The following is a 17,788-nucleotide window of genomic DNA, read 5'->3' on the forward strand; positions in this document are numbered from 1 at the left end:
AGGCTTGCCTGTGATATAACTATGGCCAGTTTCAAGGGTATTACTCTTGCAAGCTACTGTGAAGCCAGATTTCCCTGTTAAAAGCCTGCTCAATCACGTTATAGCTGCCTGTGGCCTACAAGCCTACGAGATATTACAACGTGGTTGCCCTGCCCTTACGTACATGTCTGCAGGCTGTGGACAGCAATAGCCTGGCTGATCAGGGATGCTTGCACTCATGTTGGGCTACAAGAATAGAAAAACTCTCAAAACTGATTACAGATATATCACACAGGTTTCTAACATTTAGCCTTTTCAATAAATTAGATTCCTAATAGGGCAATGTTGCTGGTCTTAGGTTACTATCATTAGAAGAAGTTATGTTTCCTTCAGTAGCCTGAATCTTTTCACCTGAGTACAGTACTCACTTTAAGTTGGTGTCCTGACTATAGTGCACTAACTACCTTAAATTATTAAATAATACAGTACTGATTTTCAGTGAACATTTTAATTTTGGATCACTAAATTACCAGCCTGAGACAATAAGCATTCCACCACTGAATTCTCTTAACATTCACTCATTCATCAAAGACCACAGAAGTTAAGACAATTAATATGGCAGACTGTAAACTGGAACTCATCCCCTCATAAAAATAATACACTTTATGGAGTGATTTACATTTACTCATGGAGATTTTATAAGTCAATTATTTTTGCATGAATTACCATTATCAAGACAATCACAATTCAATAACAGTAAAGGAAGGACTGAAATATCATCTAAAGTATTCTTTCCAAATTGTGGGTTATTCATGAACTGTTCAAGCCAGTGCAATGTAACTTATTTTTCTTACAAAATGTTTTCTCATGTGCACAGCTTTCTAACAAATTTGCCTAATAATTATTAGTACAGTATTACAACACTGCATTAAAGATTATGTATTTTCAATGAATAATTTTTTTTTTTACTTTTAAACATCCTTTTGCACCAATTTCTGCTCTGGAAGCTAACTGGATGAAGTCAATTCACAGGAAATGATGACTTGAAGCTGTGAGGTATTAATCCCAGATACAACACATCACCAGTCTCATGGACTATTACAAAAAAGTAATTTTTAAAAGACGATGGTATTAAGATTTACTTCTTTTGTAATAAAGAGTTCGGGATACATAAATACACACATTAATAAATTAATCTTTAATATATAAAAATCAACTATCTTTGGTCTAGAGGTATTTGAACTATGATATAATAATAATATGTACATGTTACTATAATAAATTATAATCAGCATTTTACTAAAATATAATTAATAACCCTACACAGGGTACAACTCTTGACACTACTGTCACTATATATATATATCTCTATGCTAAAACAATAAATTATAAATAACATTTTTATAATAATAAATTACAATCAACTGCCTCTCACGACACGAAGTCAGTCACACGACACTGTTCAGTGTACACTACAACCAGGCCATCTTCAGTGTCCCACGACACCCTTTTCATCTCAGTGTTCCACTACGGTCCTGTGCATATCTCAGTGTTCCACTCCATCGTACGTCCCTCAGTGTCACACTACGGTCCTGGCCCAGTTCAGTGTAACACTCCAACCTTTTCTTCATGTAATGTCCCACTAAACAGCATCTGACGACTCCGGCCCACAGTTGATCAACGTAGACGGTGAGTCCACAGACATCACCGGTAGTCCAGTAAATCCTCTCCAAAGGCGGTTGACACACCGCTAGCCGAACACCATGCTGCAAGCTCACTGAATGCGGCCGTCAAGTAACTGAGGCCAACAGACTCAGTGAGCTGCGGTGAGCGGTTCTTCTAACGCCAGTAGATAGGTACGATTCGGTGGTCAGGTACCTACTGCATAGACGTGTACCCTGAGGAGTTCAGGTACTTAATGTTGAAGCCAGTAGACGTGTACCCTTCGGTGGTCAGGTACCTACTGCTTAGGTGTGTACAGCGAGGCGCTCAGGTACATAATATTTCTAAAGCCAGTAGACGTGTACCCTTCGGTGGTCAGGTACCTACTGCTTAGGTGTGTACAGCGAGGCGCTCTGGTACATACTGTTACTAAAGCCAGTAGACGTGTACCCTTCGGTGGTCAGGTACCTACTGCTTAGGTATGTACAGCGAGGCGCTCTGGTACATACTGTTACTAAAGCCAGTAGACGTGTACCCTTCGGTGGTCAGGTACCTACTGCTTAGGTGTGTACCGTGATGCACTCAGGCTCTTACTGCTCTAAGGCCGGCTCAGCAGCCCCCACATTGGGTTTGATGACGCACCCAGTGGTACTGCCGGCCGGCAGGTTAACTATTTAACCGCTAGTTTGGCAGGGGCCGCAACACCCCCACCACAAAAGGACCGACACACAAAGATCAATGTAATATGTATCCCGAACCGTCATCCCGGATATGATCGTCCAGAAATCATTCTAGATAATCATTATCATCCCGGACAGGCCCCCATATATTACAAAAAAGTAATTTTTAAAAGACGATGGTATTAAGATTTACTTCTTTTGTAATAAAGAGTTCGGGATACATAAATACACACATTAATAAATTAATCTTTAATATATAAAAATCAACTATCTTTGGTCTAGAGGTATTTGAACTATGATATAATAATAATATGTACATGTTACTATAATAAATTATAATCAGCATTTTACTAAAATATAATTAATAACCCTACACAGGGTACAACTCTTGACACTACTGTCACTATATATATATATCTCTATGCTAAAACAATAAATTATAAATAACATTTTTATAATAATAAATTACAATCAACTGCCTCTCACGACACGAAGTCAGTCACACGACACTGTTCAGTGTACACTACAACCAGGCCATCTTCAGTGTCCCACGACACCCTTTTCATCTCAGTGTTCCACTACGGTCCTGTGCATATCTCAGTGTTCCACTCCATCGTACGTCCCTCAGTGTCACACTACGGTCCTGGCCCAGTTCAGTGTAACACTCCAACCTTTTCTTCATGTAATGTCCCACTAAACAGCATCTGACGACTCCGGCCCACAGTTGATCAACGTAGACGGTGAGTCCACAGACATCACCGGTAGTCCAGTAAATCCTCTCCAAAGGCGGTTGACACACCGCTAGCCGAACACCATGCTGCAAGCTCACTGAATGCGGCCGTCAAGTAACTGAGGCCAACAGACTCAGTGAGCTGCGGTGAGCGGTTCTTCTAACGCCAGTAGATAGGTACGATTCGGTGGTCAGGTACCTACTGCATAGACGTGTACCCTGAGGAGTTCAGGTACTTAATGTTGAAGCCAGTAGACGTGTACCCTTCGGTGGTCAGGTACCTACTGCTTAGGTGTGTACAGCGAGGCGCTCAGGTACATAATATTTCTAAAGCCAGTAGACGTGTACCCTTCGGTGGTCAGGTACCTACTGCTTAGGTGTGTACAGCGAGGCGCTCTGGTACATACTGTTACTAAAGCCAGTAGACGTGTACCCTTCGGTGGTCAGGTACCTACTGCTTAGGTATGTACAGCGAGGCGCTCTGGTACATACTGTTACTAAAGCCAGTAGACGTGTACCCTTCGGTGGTCAGGTACCTACTGCTTAGGTGTGTACCGTGATGCACTCAGGCTCTTACTGCTCTAAGGCCGGCTCAGCAGCCCCCACATTGGGTTTGATGACGCACCCAGTGGTACTGCCGGCCGGCAGGTTAACTATTTAACCGCTAGTTTGGCAGGGGCCGCAACATGGACATAGGTTTTTAATATTTGTTTCATTAAACTGAAACTGATACTGTACTGTCAAGCATATGGGAAGCTACATAACCCAAGTTGCTGGTTAAATAATGGAGCATTAAATAATATTGTACAATTTTCACTGTATTTTTGTGTACTTATCAATTAGTGAGTACATTCAATAATTGCGAACACATAATACAAAATGCTAAACAACTCCAGCGTGGTTATTTTGCACATTGTAAGTACATGTGTGATTGCAGGGGTCAAGTCTCAGATACTGGCTTACTTCTTAACTGGTTGTGACTGAGGTCACTAACTCCTTAGCCTCATGAACCTTATCATACCTACTCTTAAAGATATGTATGAATTCTGCTTCCAATGCTTTTTCATCCAGGTCTTTGTGTGAAGGGAATATGAGAACATTTCAGCTTCTTGCTGATCATCATAATAACCAGCTAGAGATCAATACTTTCACACATTCTCTATCTGCGAAAGATTGACACAAGTGAATGCAAAAGTTGTGCATAATAAGACATGACTGTAGCTCCTAATGAGTTTGCTACCACTCACTAGTGAATAGTGAAGGTACTGTCTTCCTAACAGATAACACTGATATTGCTTGTATCTCACCTTCAACACAGGCATCCTGTGTACACATTGGAGAGTTGGGATCAAGTAATGTGTCACAGTTTTCTTGAGGACAGGTGGGAATACACGGCTCATAATGTTCACAATCTTTCTCACACTGCATGGCTGCAAGACCACAAAATCTTAAACTGGGACAAGATTCAAAAACAAAACATTTACCTCACAAATGTAATTATGCATTACCCCTAAAAACATTTAAAGACAGGAATAATCCATTAAAAACAAGATCACTAAATTATTTATCTGATAGTTCAAAGCAAGATCATTAAACTATTTATCTGATAGTTCAATGTTAGAATTAAAGAATAGTCTCAGATTTTGCAAAAACTGTATTTAATAGGACATGACATATTCTAAAATAAAAATTACAGTGAGTTAAAAATTCAAGGAAAATACAGAGTATGGAAAGTACTTACGGCAGAAACTGGGTGTACGCCACTTTATGTAAACTCCATGAATATTACATTCATGAGCATATGTGGCTATAGCTGTACACAGACACTTACAGTCTCCACCTGTGTCACACCCACAAGCATCAAACTGGCATCTGGCAAGCAAAAAATCCAATCAAGTTTTCCATGATGGCAAAGAGTAATTATTTATTAATAATACAGTAAATAACAGCAAACATCTGGGTAATGATTTTATTAATAAAGACCTTAAAATAATGAAAGAAGCCACAAGTATGATTTTTTCTTAGTACTGTCCAATTTTCCCAAAGTATATATTCCCCCAGAGAGAAATTAGGTCAAATAAATATGATCCCAGATAGATGAATAGGAGATAGGAGAGAAGATAGTAAATTTATAGGCATATCAAAAGGAGAGTAACCTCATTGAGCAATATGTCCATATTAAAAGAAAGGGATTGGAAAAGCTAAATGCAGCTATAAAATTAAAGTAGCTAGTGAATAAAAGACTAATCCAAAAGGATTCTTTCAAGTGTAGAGGACAAAGATCAGGTGAAAAAATTTGTATGCCCTCTGAGAACTAGGTCCAGACATCTGATAATGAGCAGAAAATGTGCTCTCTATTAGTTATTTCATGTCAGTCTTCACATAAGAAGACATAAATGATATGCCAGCAAATACTATTATGTAGGAACTGAAGAAAACAAAGTAAGTACTATTACAGCCAAAAGGAACATAGTTAACAAAAAAAGCAGACATATTAAAACAAAATAAGTCCCCAAGCCCTGATAAACTGTTTTCAAGGGTCCTTAAAGAGTGTTATGCCTGAGATGTGGAATATGGCAAATGTAATTCCTACCTTTAACTAGAATAGGTCAATTCTACCAAATTACTGCCCAACTTTAACCCTTTGAGGGTCGACAGGCCCTCTCCGAGACTCGTTATCAGGGTCGCCCAAATTTAAAAAAAAAAAAAAAATGCTTATGAAAAGATAGAGAATCTTTTCCTGCTCATAATGACACCAAAAGTATGAAATTTGATGTAGAACTTACGGAATTATGCTCTCACGAAGTTAGCAGTCTTGACGCTGTTTACGCATCGGTGATTTCATCCACTTTGAGCCCTATTTTCGGCCAATTCCAGTGAACTAGTCTACAGAAATCATAACTATTTCGCTAGAACTCCATTTTTTCTATCGAATGAGTACAAGAAACCACCCATTTATCGATTTCAACTATCCAATACAGTGGTCAGAATTTAGCAATTTTGCCAATTTCACACAAATTTCAAAAGATGCCAATTTCCGAATAGGGTCCAGAATAAACAAGAAAGACATTCCTGGCACTAAAATAGCATTTCCTCTATTCATTAGTCTCGTCTCAAGGCCCCTCTTACATTCTTTTGCTTTCCACTTCGAATTTTTATTCTCACAAAAAATAGAAGATTTACTGTTATGCAGACTACTTCATTAGTGTAGAAATGGTATAAATAATATCAGTACACTTGTGAAAGAATATTAGACTCACCAGTTGACGTGTATTGGACGCTTGGCATGATTTGTTTACTTTTGAAATTTGGTAAAAATCGAATATTTCTGCTAATTTGTGCTCAATTTCAAGGTACTTTTCATTGTAAAACCAGTCAAAATCATCTCAATTTCTGTAATATGTCTTCCACTCTATAAAATGAGACCAAGAAAACTAGAATACAACAATAAACAATAAATACCATACGAAAATACTGTGCAAAGTCACTGTTTTATTCCAAAAAAACGGTCAAAGTTTTTTTTTTTTCTCATTATGCACTGTGTGCTGCAGGATTTTTTTTATACTGTGCACACTGGCCACATAGACCCATTCTTTCATATGTAGGCCTACCAGCTTTCTCCCACTAGATTTGAGGGCGCTAGAATTTAGGCGTACTAGTCAAAGGGTTAAAGTGCCTGAAAGGTCAAGTCCATATATCGGAATATTAGTCCAACAGCTCGTTATTTCGTCTCCATTCACTCCTATCTAACACGCTCATGCACGCTTGCTGGAAGTCCAAGCCCCTCGCCAACAAAACCTCCTTTACCCCCTCCCTCCAACCTTTTCGAGGACGACCCCTACCTCACCTTCCTTCCCCTACAGATTTATAAACAATGGCTGTTTTTTTCATCAAAATATTGGCTCGCAAATGGTCCGGTTAACTCGCTAATAGTCCTTCGTCCTGGACGCGTACTCACGGCTCTGAGCCGCCTCGGCCTTCCCTTCCCAGCCAGTGTGCCATTGTTTACCAGTGAGCGACGGTCCCCTCACGTGCTCCAGTACGAAATCTTTCATAATATTCCATTTATTTTAGTGCTTGCAAGTGCTAAATAAGCTACCATGGCTCCAAAGAAAGCTCCTAGTGCCAAGCCTTTGGTAAAGAAGGTGAGAAATACGATTGAATTTAAGAAAAACATCATTGAACAATATGATAGTGGCGTACGTGTGGGCGAACTGGCCAGGATGTATAACAAATCCCGTACAACCATATCTTCCATCATAGCCAAGAAAAAGGAAATCAAGGACGCTGTTGTTGCAAAGGGGGTAAATATGCTGACAAAAATGAGATCACCAGTACTCGAAGATGTTGAGAAGTTATTATTGGTGTGGATAAACGAGAAACAATTAGCAGGAGATAGTCTTATGACGTCGCTTATTTGTGAAAAGGCTAGGCAGTTGCATGACGATTTGGTAAAGAAATTGCCTGCAACTAGTGGTGATGTGAGTGAATTTAAGGCCAGCAAAGGCTGGTTTGAGAGATTTAAGAAGCGTACTGGCATACACAGTGTGGTAAGGCATGGTGAGGCTGCCAGTTCGGACCACAAAGCGGCTGAAAAATATGTGCATGAATTCAAGGAGTACATAGAAGCTGAAGGACTGAAACCTGAACAAGTGTTCAATTGTGATGAAACAGGCCTCTTTTGGAAGAAAATGCCAAAGAGGACCTACATTACTCAGGAAGAAAAGGCACTGCCAGGACACAAGCCTATGAAAGACAGGCTGACGCTAATGTTCTGTGCTAATGCTAGTGGGGATTTCAAAGTGAAGCCGTTACTAGTGTACCATTCTGAAAATCCCAGAGTGTTCAAGAAAAACAATGTTATGAAGAGTAAATTGTGTGTGTTTTGGAGATCTAATAGTAAGGCATGGGTCACGAGGGACATTTTCGTCGAGTGGTTCAATGAAGTGTTTGGCCCTAGTGTGAAGAATTACCTCCTGGAAAAGAAATTGGATCTCAAGTGCCTCCTAGTAATGGACAATGCACCTGCTCATCCTCCAAACTTGGATGACCTAATTCTGAAGGAGTTTGGGTTCATCACAGTAAAGTTCTTGCCCCCGAATACCACTCCTCTCCTCCAGCCCATGGACCAGCAGGTCATTTCAAACTTTAAAAAACTCTACACCAAAGCAATGTTTGAAAGGTGCTTTAATGTGACCTCAGACACTCACTTGACCCTAAGAGATTTTTGGAAAGAACACTTCAGTATTCTCCATTGCATAAGCCTTATAGGTAAGGCTTGGGAGGGAGTGACTACCAGGACTTTGAACTCTGCTTGGAGAAAATTGTGGCCAGATTGTGTCCACAAGAGGGATTTTGAAGGGTTTGAGGCAGCCCCTGATGAGCCTATGTCAGTTGTGAACTCTATTGTGGCACTGGGGAGTTCCATGGGGTTGGATGTGAGTTTGGAGGATGTGGAAGAGTTGGTGGAGGACCACAACGAAGAGCTAACCACTGAGGAGCTGCAAGAGCTTCAGCAGGAAGAGCAACAGATCGCAGCTCAGAATCTTGCTGCAGAGGAGGAGGAAGAGAGATGGAAGAAGGTGCCTTCTTCAGAAATTAAGGAGATTTTTGAAATGTGGGGTAGGATGGAAAGATTTATGGAGAAACATCACCCTGAGAAGGATGTTGCAAGCCATATCGGCAACTTGTACAGTGACAGAGTCTTGGCCCATTTTAGGGAAGTTTTAAAGAGACGCCAGAAACAGAGCTCTCTGGACAGTTTTTTTGCGAGACAGGACTCCAGTGACTCTCAAGGTGGTCCTAGTGGCATTAAGAAACAGAGAAGAGAAGTAACCCCAGAAAAGCAATTGGTACCCGAGGTGTTGATGGAAGGGGATTCCCCTTCCAAACAGTAAATCATCCAATCTGTCTCCTTCTCCAGTCTTCCATACACAAAGAAGAATCGCCAATAAAGGTAAGTGTTATTCTGTTAATGTTTCATTCATCATGTGCCACTGTATTGTTTATGTACTACATCTATATTTCATGTAAAAAATTTTTTTGTTTTAATACTTCTGGGTGTCAGGAACGGATTAATTGAATTTACATTATTTCTTATGGGGAAAATTGATTCGAAAATCGTCCATTTCGATAATAGTCCCACTTCCAGGAACGGATTATGGACGATTATTGAGGGACCACTGTATGTTATTGTAATTATTCTATTGCATTAAACTTAATATTTCATGTGGTAAAATTTTTTTTTCCATACTTTTGAGTGTCTTGCACGGATTAATTTGATTTCCATTATTTCTTATGGGGAAAATTAATTCGACTTTCGATATTTTCGACATTCGATAGCTCTCAGGAACGGATTAGTATCGAATGTCGAGGGTCCACTGTATACCTCAACGCACCACTCACCTTTCTTCCTTCATCAATTCTATGATTAACCTCATCCTTCATAAATCCATCCGCTGACACGTCAACTCCCAAATACAGTGGACCCCTGGTTTGCGATGGCATCGGTATCCGATAAATCCGGTATTCGATACATTTTAACGCAAAAATTTTGCCTCGGTTCCCGTTAAAAAACCCGGTATACACGATTCGTCCAAGACGTGTCCACGTGTGGCCTGAACTGCCCCGTGTGTGCCAGTATTTACAAGCCAGCCAGTGTGCTCGCATCTAAGGATACATTCGGTACATTCCACATTACCACAGTATTTTTGGTGCTTGTTTCTGCAAAATAAGTCACCATGGGCCCCAAGAAAGCTTCTAGTGCCAACCCTTCGAGAAAAAGGGTGCTAGTGACTATTGAAATACTTTTCAAATACAGTGGACCAGGGGTCCACTGTATTTGAAAACATTCACTTCTTCCTTACTCCTCCTCTCCAATTTGATATCCAATTTTTCTTTATCTAAATCATTTGATACCCTCATCACCTTACTCTTATCTATGTTCACTTTCAACTTTCTACCTTTACACACGCTCCCAAACTCGTCCGCTAACCTTTGCAATTTTTCTTTAGAATCTCCCATAAGCACAGTATCATCAGCAAAAAGTAACTGTGTCAATTCCCATTTTGTATTTGATTCCCCATAATTTAATCCCACCCCTCTCCCAAACACCCTAGCATTTACTTCTTTCACAACCCTATCTATAAATACATATATTAAATAACCATGGTGACATTACACATCCTGCTTATGAATTTAATCCGTTCCGTGGACTTGTTCGTATCCTGATTTGTTCGTATGCTGAGTCAATTTTCCTCATTTAAATTAACTGAAATGAAATTAATTCATTCCAGCTGAAATCCTGCTCTCAGGAGGCATGACAATATAACCCTATCAACTCTACAGCTTATTTATCTGTCACAATTCATCTAATTTGACATAATACACAATATAAATAACATAGAAACCTGATATACACCCTAGAATGAATAAAACATGCCATTACGTGGACGGCGAGAGAGGAGGATTGTGGTCGTGAGAGTGGTCGCTATGTACAATTTTTATGTTTAACTCACTACACTAAGTACCTAGTCTGTGCTTATCAATGATTTCTTGCTTTAATTCCATGCAAATCATCCTTTTTTTCTTCTTGGCACTGTCCTTTCCATTTGTGTCCTTAGGACCCATGGTTAGAAGAAAGAAATCTGATGAATTAACTGCACGAAACGTAAGGAGATCACAAGAATTCCTTGCACTGCGAGGGTAGCTCTTTAAGCACATGTGCATTGATGAGCATTGTTTTGATTGACATTGCTATCTGGTGGTGGTGTTGTCAAACTAAATTATACACAGTACATACATAGTATTATTGTTATTATTAAATTGTTATTATTTATTATACGTAATTATTATTATGTATTATCATAATTATTAGTACATACGCATTATAATAATTATTATTAATTTAGGGACCCGGAGCACAGATCCAATTCCCTAGATCAAGAGCCCCTCACTATGTACATACTACATGTACTACTACTACTACTAATAATAATTATTATTATTATAACAACAATAATAATACAATATAATAATAATAACAGTAAGGAGAAACTTCAAAAGGCTGCCAGTAGTTGGCACCACCATCAGCAAAACATTGGTAACCACTACTAGTACACTTTTCACCTGTCTAGACTTAAGTAGTCTATTAGTATTAGGTTAAGTCTGCCTGAAATGCCTCAGCATGATAGTGGCTTTCTTTGCTCCAGTCATATTATGATATGTAAACACACATTGTAACCTTTGCAAAGAAATAAATATTTTATTTACTTATTTATTTAAGGAAACATCCCTTGAGGGGGAGGTTCGCATCCTGAAATTTCGTTCGTATCCAGAAGCAAAAAATTGACTGAACAACAGTTCGTATCCTGAAAAATCTGCATGGTGGGGCATTCGTAAGCCGAGGTTCCACTGTACTTGCAACATCTGTCATATTGCTCCTCTTTCCACTCTATCATATTCCTTTTCTAAATCCATAAATGCAATGAAAACTTCCCTACCTTTATCTAAATACTGTTTACACATATGCTTCAATGTAAACACTTGATCTACACATCCCCTACCTACTCTAAAACCTCCTTGCTCATCTGCAATCCTAAATTCTGTCTTACCTTTAATTCTTTCAATAATAACCCTACCGTACACTTTTCCTGGTATACTCAGTAAACTAATTCCTCTATAATTTTTACAATCTATTTTGTCCCCCTTCCCTTTTTATAAAGGAACTATACATGCTCTCTGCCAATCCCTAGGTACCTTCCCCTCTTTCATACATTTATTAAACAAAAATACCAACCACTCTAACACTATATCCCCCCTGCTTTTAACACTTATGCCATGTTCCTGTCAGTTCCAGCTGCTTTACCCCTTTCATTCTACATAATGCCTCATGCACCTTCCCCAACACTCACATCCTGCTCTTCTTCACTCCTAAAAGATGGTATACATCCCTGGCCAATGCATGAAATTACCACTTCCCTTTCTTCGTCGATATTTAAAAGTTCCTCAAAATATTCCCGTCATCTACCCAATACCTCCAGTTCCCCATCTACTAACTCCCCTACTCTGTTTTTAACTGACAAATCCATTCGTTCCTTAGGCTTTCTTAACTTGTTTAACTCACTGCAAAATTTTTTCTTAATTTCATTAAAATTTCTTGACAGTGCCTCTCCCACTCTATCATCTGCTCTCCTCTTGCACTCTCTCACTGCTCTCTTCACCTTTCTTTTCCTCCCCATATACTCTGCTCTTCTTATAACACTTCTGCTTTGTAAAAACCTCTCATAAGCAACCTTTTTCTCTTTTATCACATGCTTTACTTCATCATTCCACCAATCACTCCTCTTTCCTCCTGCACCCTCCCTCCTATAACCACAAACTTCTGCCCCCACATTCTAATACTATTTATAGCAGATTTTCTTTCTTTTTTGGGTCACCCTGCCTCGGTGGGAGACGACCGACTTGTTGAAAAAAAAAAAAAATAATAATAATAAGCTTGATGAGCATAATTTGATTAGTGTCACTATGGATTCACAAGAGGTCATGCCTACGTGACAAATTTACTGCCTTTACATGAAGCATTTGAGACAGTGGACCATGACTGGTTTAAAAAGACACGTGAGCAAATACAGTGGAACCTCGGTACTCAAACAACTCTCTATTCAAACAAAGCTCAGCACTTAACCAAACAAACACGACCTGCCAGAACTTCGCTGTAAATTATCTTGTGTTTCTTTGCATTTTTTGGTGTTATTTTATATTATTTGTATAAATAAGTCACCAAGGGGCCTAAGAAATTAGTGATAAGAGCCAACCAAAAAGAAAATTGGTTGGGAAGAATTTGTTTGATACTCAAACGGATCAGCACTCACTCAGCCTTCTGGAATGAATTAAGTTTAAGTAATGAGGTTCCACTGTACTAGGACACATTTATTAGAAAACATTTCAGTCCTGGAACCAAAAGTGATCAAGTCCTAGGACCAAAATGTTTTCTAATAAATATGTCCTAGTGTTTGCTCATGTATCTTTTTAAACCACTTTGCTGGTATAACAAGGTTTATACCATGGAGTATGATGCTGTTGAAAAGAGTCTGCATATATGGGGTGAAATCAGAATGGGGACCAGTCACACGTGCACTCCACAAGAATCACTTTTAGGTCCATTGTTGTTCATAATTTACATTAATGACCTGGACAAGGAAAAAACAAGTAACATGCATAAATTTGCTGATGTCACAAAAGTGGGGTGAATAATATATTCTCTGGAGGATACTATTGTAGCTCAGGCAGATTTGAACAAACTGATGTCATGGTCTGAAAAGTGGTAGATGCAGTTCAGTGTCAATAAGTGTAAGGTCATAATCTCAAGGAGTGAAATATGACCCTTATACTTTTAAACTAGGTGAAGTAGAGCTTCATCCTACAAAATGTGAAAGAACTGGTAATACAGTGGTACCCCGAATTTCAGCCATAATTCGTTCCAGAAGGCTGTTCGAGTGCCGTTACCATCAAATTTGTTCCCATAAGGAATAATGTAAATTAGATTAGTCCGTTTCAGACCCCCAAAAATACACTTAGAAAAGCACTTACAAAAATACACTTACATAATTGTTCGAGTTGGGAGCTGTTCGAATTTCAAGGTACCACTGTACTTTTATTTGTTTCTTGCTACCTCATTGCTATAAACCTTTATAATTATAAAATTTTTGGCTACCACTCATTTGTATTAATATTAAATAAAATTTACCACTCCATAACCTATGTCTAGTTTTAAATAGTCTATAAGTATTAGTATTAGTCTGCCTGAAATGCTCAGGTATGCTAGTGGCTTTCTTTGTGCTTAACAATATTTTATAACACGTAAATCTCACATTGTATACTATGCATAAAAATAAAATTTGTATTTGTATGGAAAGTAGAAATCTAAAGCTAAGACAACAGTGCCTAAGCGTGTGCAATAAGGCTAACAGATTACTTGGATTTATATCAAGTAACAGGAGTCCAAATGTTATTTTACAGTTCTGTATATCACTAGTAAGGCCTCACTAAGATTATACAACTCAGGTTTGGTTACCATATTGCAGAATGGATATAAGTGTATTAGAGAACATACAGAGATGGATGACAAAATTAGTCCACTGTATAAGGAATCTTTCATACAAAGATAAGACTGAAAACCCTGAACCTTCACTCTTTTGAGTGATGTAGAATGAGGGGAGATATCACCAAGGTAGACAAGTACTAGAAGACAGGTATAAACAAAGGCAATATAAATAAAGCACTAAGGATACCGGATCATGAAAGAATTCAGGAAAACATAATTAAAATAAATTTAGATTTAGAAACAATATAGGAATGCACTGGTTTTCAAACAGAATTGTTGATCAGTGGAACAATCTGCCAAGGGAGGCTTAATTAAAAATAGGTTAGACAAATCTATATGAGTGAGAAAGTTTGGGTTTGATTAGGCCCTGCCTATTACGAGATATCAAAAGCTAACTTCTTGGGTAGTTTTGAGGACAGGTTGTTGAACAAATATGTTGGTGGGCATTCCCACCAAGGCAGGGTGGCCCGAAAAAGAAAAACTTTCACCATCATTCACTCCATCACTGTCTTGCCAGAGGCGCGCTTACACTACAGTTATAAAACTGCAACATTAACACCCCTCCTTCAGAGTGCAGGCACTGTACTTCCCATCTCCAGGACTCAAGTCCGGCCTGCCGGTTTCCCTGAATCCCTTCATAAATATTACCCTGCTCACACTCCAACAGCACGTCAAGTCCTAAAAACCATTTGTCTCCATTCGCTCCTATCTAACACGCTCACGCATGCTTGCTGGAAGTCCAAGCCCCTCGCACACAAAACCTCCTTTACCCCCTCCCTCCAACCTTTCCTAGGCCGACCTCTACCCCGCCTTCCCTCCACTACAGATTTATACACTCTCGAAGTCATTCTATTTTGTTCCATCCTCTCTACATGTCCGAACCACCTCAACAACCCCTCCTCAGCCCTCTGGATAATAGTTTTGGTAATCCCGCACCTCCTCCTAATTTCCAAACTACGAATTCTCTGCATTATATTCACACCACACATTGCCCTCAGACATGACATCTCCACTGCCTCCAGCCTTCTCCTTGTTGCAACATTCACCATCCATGCTTCACACCCACATAAGAGCGTTGGTATAACTATACTCTCATGCATTCCCCTCTTTGCTTCTATGGACAAAGTTCATTGTCTCCATAGGCTCCTCAGTGCACCACTCACCTTTTTCCCCTCGTCAATTCTATGATTCACCTCATCTTTCATAGACCCATCTGCTGACACGTCCACTCCTAAATATCTGAATACATTCACCTCCTCCATACTCTCTCCCTCCAATCTGATATCCAATCTTTCGTTACCTAATTTTTTTTTATCCTCATCACCTTACTCTTTCCTATATTCACTTTTAATTTTCTTCTTTTACATACCCTACCAAACTCATCCACCAACCTCTGCAACTTCTCTTCAGAATCTCCCAAAAGCACAGTGTCATCAGCAAAGAGCAACTGTGACAACTCCCACTTTGTGTTAGATTCTTTATCTTTTAACCCCACACCTCTTGCCAACACCCGAGCATTCACTTCTCTTACAACCCCATCTATAAATATATTGAACAACCATGGTGACATCACACATCCTTGTCTAAGGCCTACTTTTACTGGGAAATAATCTCCCTCTCTCCTACATACTCTAACCTGAGCCTCACTATCCTCGTAAAAACTTTTCACTGCTTTCAATAACCTACCTCCTATTCCATACATTTGCAACATCTGCCACATTGCCCCCCTATCCACCCTGTCATACGCCTTTTCCAAATCCATAAATGCCACAAAAACCTCTTTACCCTTATCTAAATACTGTTCACCTATATGTTTCACTGTAAACACTTGGTCTACACACCCCCTACCCTTCCTAAAGCCTCCTTGTTCATCTGCTATCCTACTCTCCGTCTTACTCTTAATTCTTTCAATAATAACTCTACCATACACTTTACCAGGTATACTCAACAGACTTATTCCCCTATAATTTTTGCACTCTCTTTTGTCCCCTTTGCCTTTATACAAACGAACTATGCATGCTCTCTGCCAACTGCCTCACGAACTTTCCCCACACTCACAACTGGCTCTTCCTCACTCCTACAAGATGTTATCCTCCTTCCTATGTTATTCCTCCTTGCCCTATACACGAAATCACAGCTTCCCTAAAAATATATATAATGCTGCAGTGGCATGATTTACTATTATGACAAGTGTGCAGATATATTTTTATACAGTATTAAGCCATATTATAAGTAATGAACCATGTCATACACTCAGTAAACTACAGAAAAATATTATGTGAATGACTTTAAGGTCTATGGTATTCTATAAGTCTATGGGGGTAAAATCAAATACACCTTGAGTGATTTATGTGTATTTAACATTTGAATGGCATAGCTCTTAATTGCCTTTAAACCTAACCTCTTACATTTTAACTTGACCTGGATGACCTTACCTTTCCTTGCCAAACTGGATCCAGTCTAAGGTAGGCACGGGTTCCATGATCCCACTGAAGTACAAGGCCCATGTCAGTAACCTCAGCAAAAACAAATATCCCTGCCTCACGGATGATGGTTCGAGTCATATTTCTGGAAAAATAAGAGAAACACATAATTTACCTCACCAAATAAAATGATTCAAACAGTTTCACAAACATCAGCTATGAGTAAAATATACAAAGCGTGATATATTCATGCACATCAAACAGCAATTAATTATTCAATGATATAGGTGACCCATGGCCTGGTGGCATAGCAATTACTTCAAACACTAAAGGGTCCGGGTACAATTCCCAGCAAGGGTGAAAACATTGGGCATACTCCTTACACCCATCAGTAAAATGGGTACCTAGGTGTTAGCTGAATGGTGTGGGGGTCACATCCTGGGACAAAATTAACCTAATTTGCCTGAAATGCTCTGTATAACAAGCGTTTAGTAGGTGTCACTGATTTCAGCTAGGCCTGTATACCTTGTACATGTACAGTGCTACCTCAAGTTACGAACTTAGTTCGTTCCAAAAGGCTGTTCGAGTGCCGATGCCGAATGAATTTGTTGCCATCAGGAATAATGTAAATTAGATAAGTCCATTTCAGACCCCCAAAAATACACTTACAAAAGCACTTACAAAAAATACACTTACATAACTGGTCGAGTTGGGAGCTGTTCAAAACTCGAGGTGCCACTGTACTTGTAGAAATAAAGATATTACAGATACAGTGGTCCCTCGCTTTTTGTAGTTCTCGGCAATTGTAAATTTCGCCAATCATAGGGGTATTTTCGTATAAACATGGACTCGCTTTTCATAGGTTGACGCGTACGCACGGTGTGAGCCGGGGCGGCCTCCCTACCCAGCCAGTCTGGCATTGTTTACCAGTGAGTGAAGGTCCCCTCAAGTGCTCCTACGAAATATTTCATAATATTCCACTCATTTTAGTGCTTGCAAGTACTAAATAAGCTACCATGGCTCCAAAGAAAGCTCCTAGTGCCAAGCCTGTGGTAAAGAAGGTGAGAAATACGTACAGTGACAGTCTTGGGCCATTTTAGGGAAGTGTTAAAGAGATGCCAGAAACAGAGCTCTCTCCACAGTTACTTTGTGAGACAGGACTAGAGTGACTCTCAATGTGGTCCTAGTGGCATTAAGAAACAGAGAAGAG

At 39.4% G+C, this 17,788-nt stretch overlaps 1 protein-coding gene across 1 annotated transcript in view; it reads right to left on the bottom strand.

Moving 5' to 3' along the window:
* Positions 1-16,637, bottom strand: part of LOC138853940 (hemocytin-like) — a 58,546-nt gene extending 41,909 nt beyond the window's left edge. The window contains exons 1-3 of the mRNA XM_070093850.1: positions 16,591-16,637; positions 4,793-4,923; positions 4,359-4,481 (exon numbers count right to left, since the gene is read on the bottom strand). Of these exons, the coding sequence (XP_069949951.1) occupies positions 4,359-4,481; positions 4,793-4,923; positions 16,591-16,637 (301 nt within the window). The remainder of the gene's footprint in view (positions 1-4,358; positions 4,482-4,792; positions 4,924-16,590) is intronic.
* Positions 16,638-17,788: the final 1,151 nt, after the last annotated feature.

The sequence above is a fragment of the Cherax quadricarinatus genome, chromosome 44, assembly GCF_038502225.1.
Source record: "Cherax quadricarinatus isolate ZL_2023a chromosome 44, ASM3850222v1, whole genome shotgun sequence".
Lineage (NCBI taxonomy): Eukaryota > Metazoa > Arthropoda > Malacostraca > Decapoda > Parastacidae > Cherax > Cherax quadricarinatus.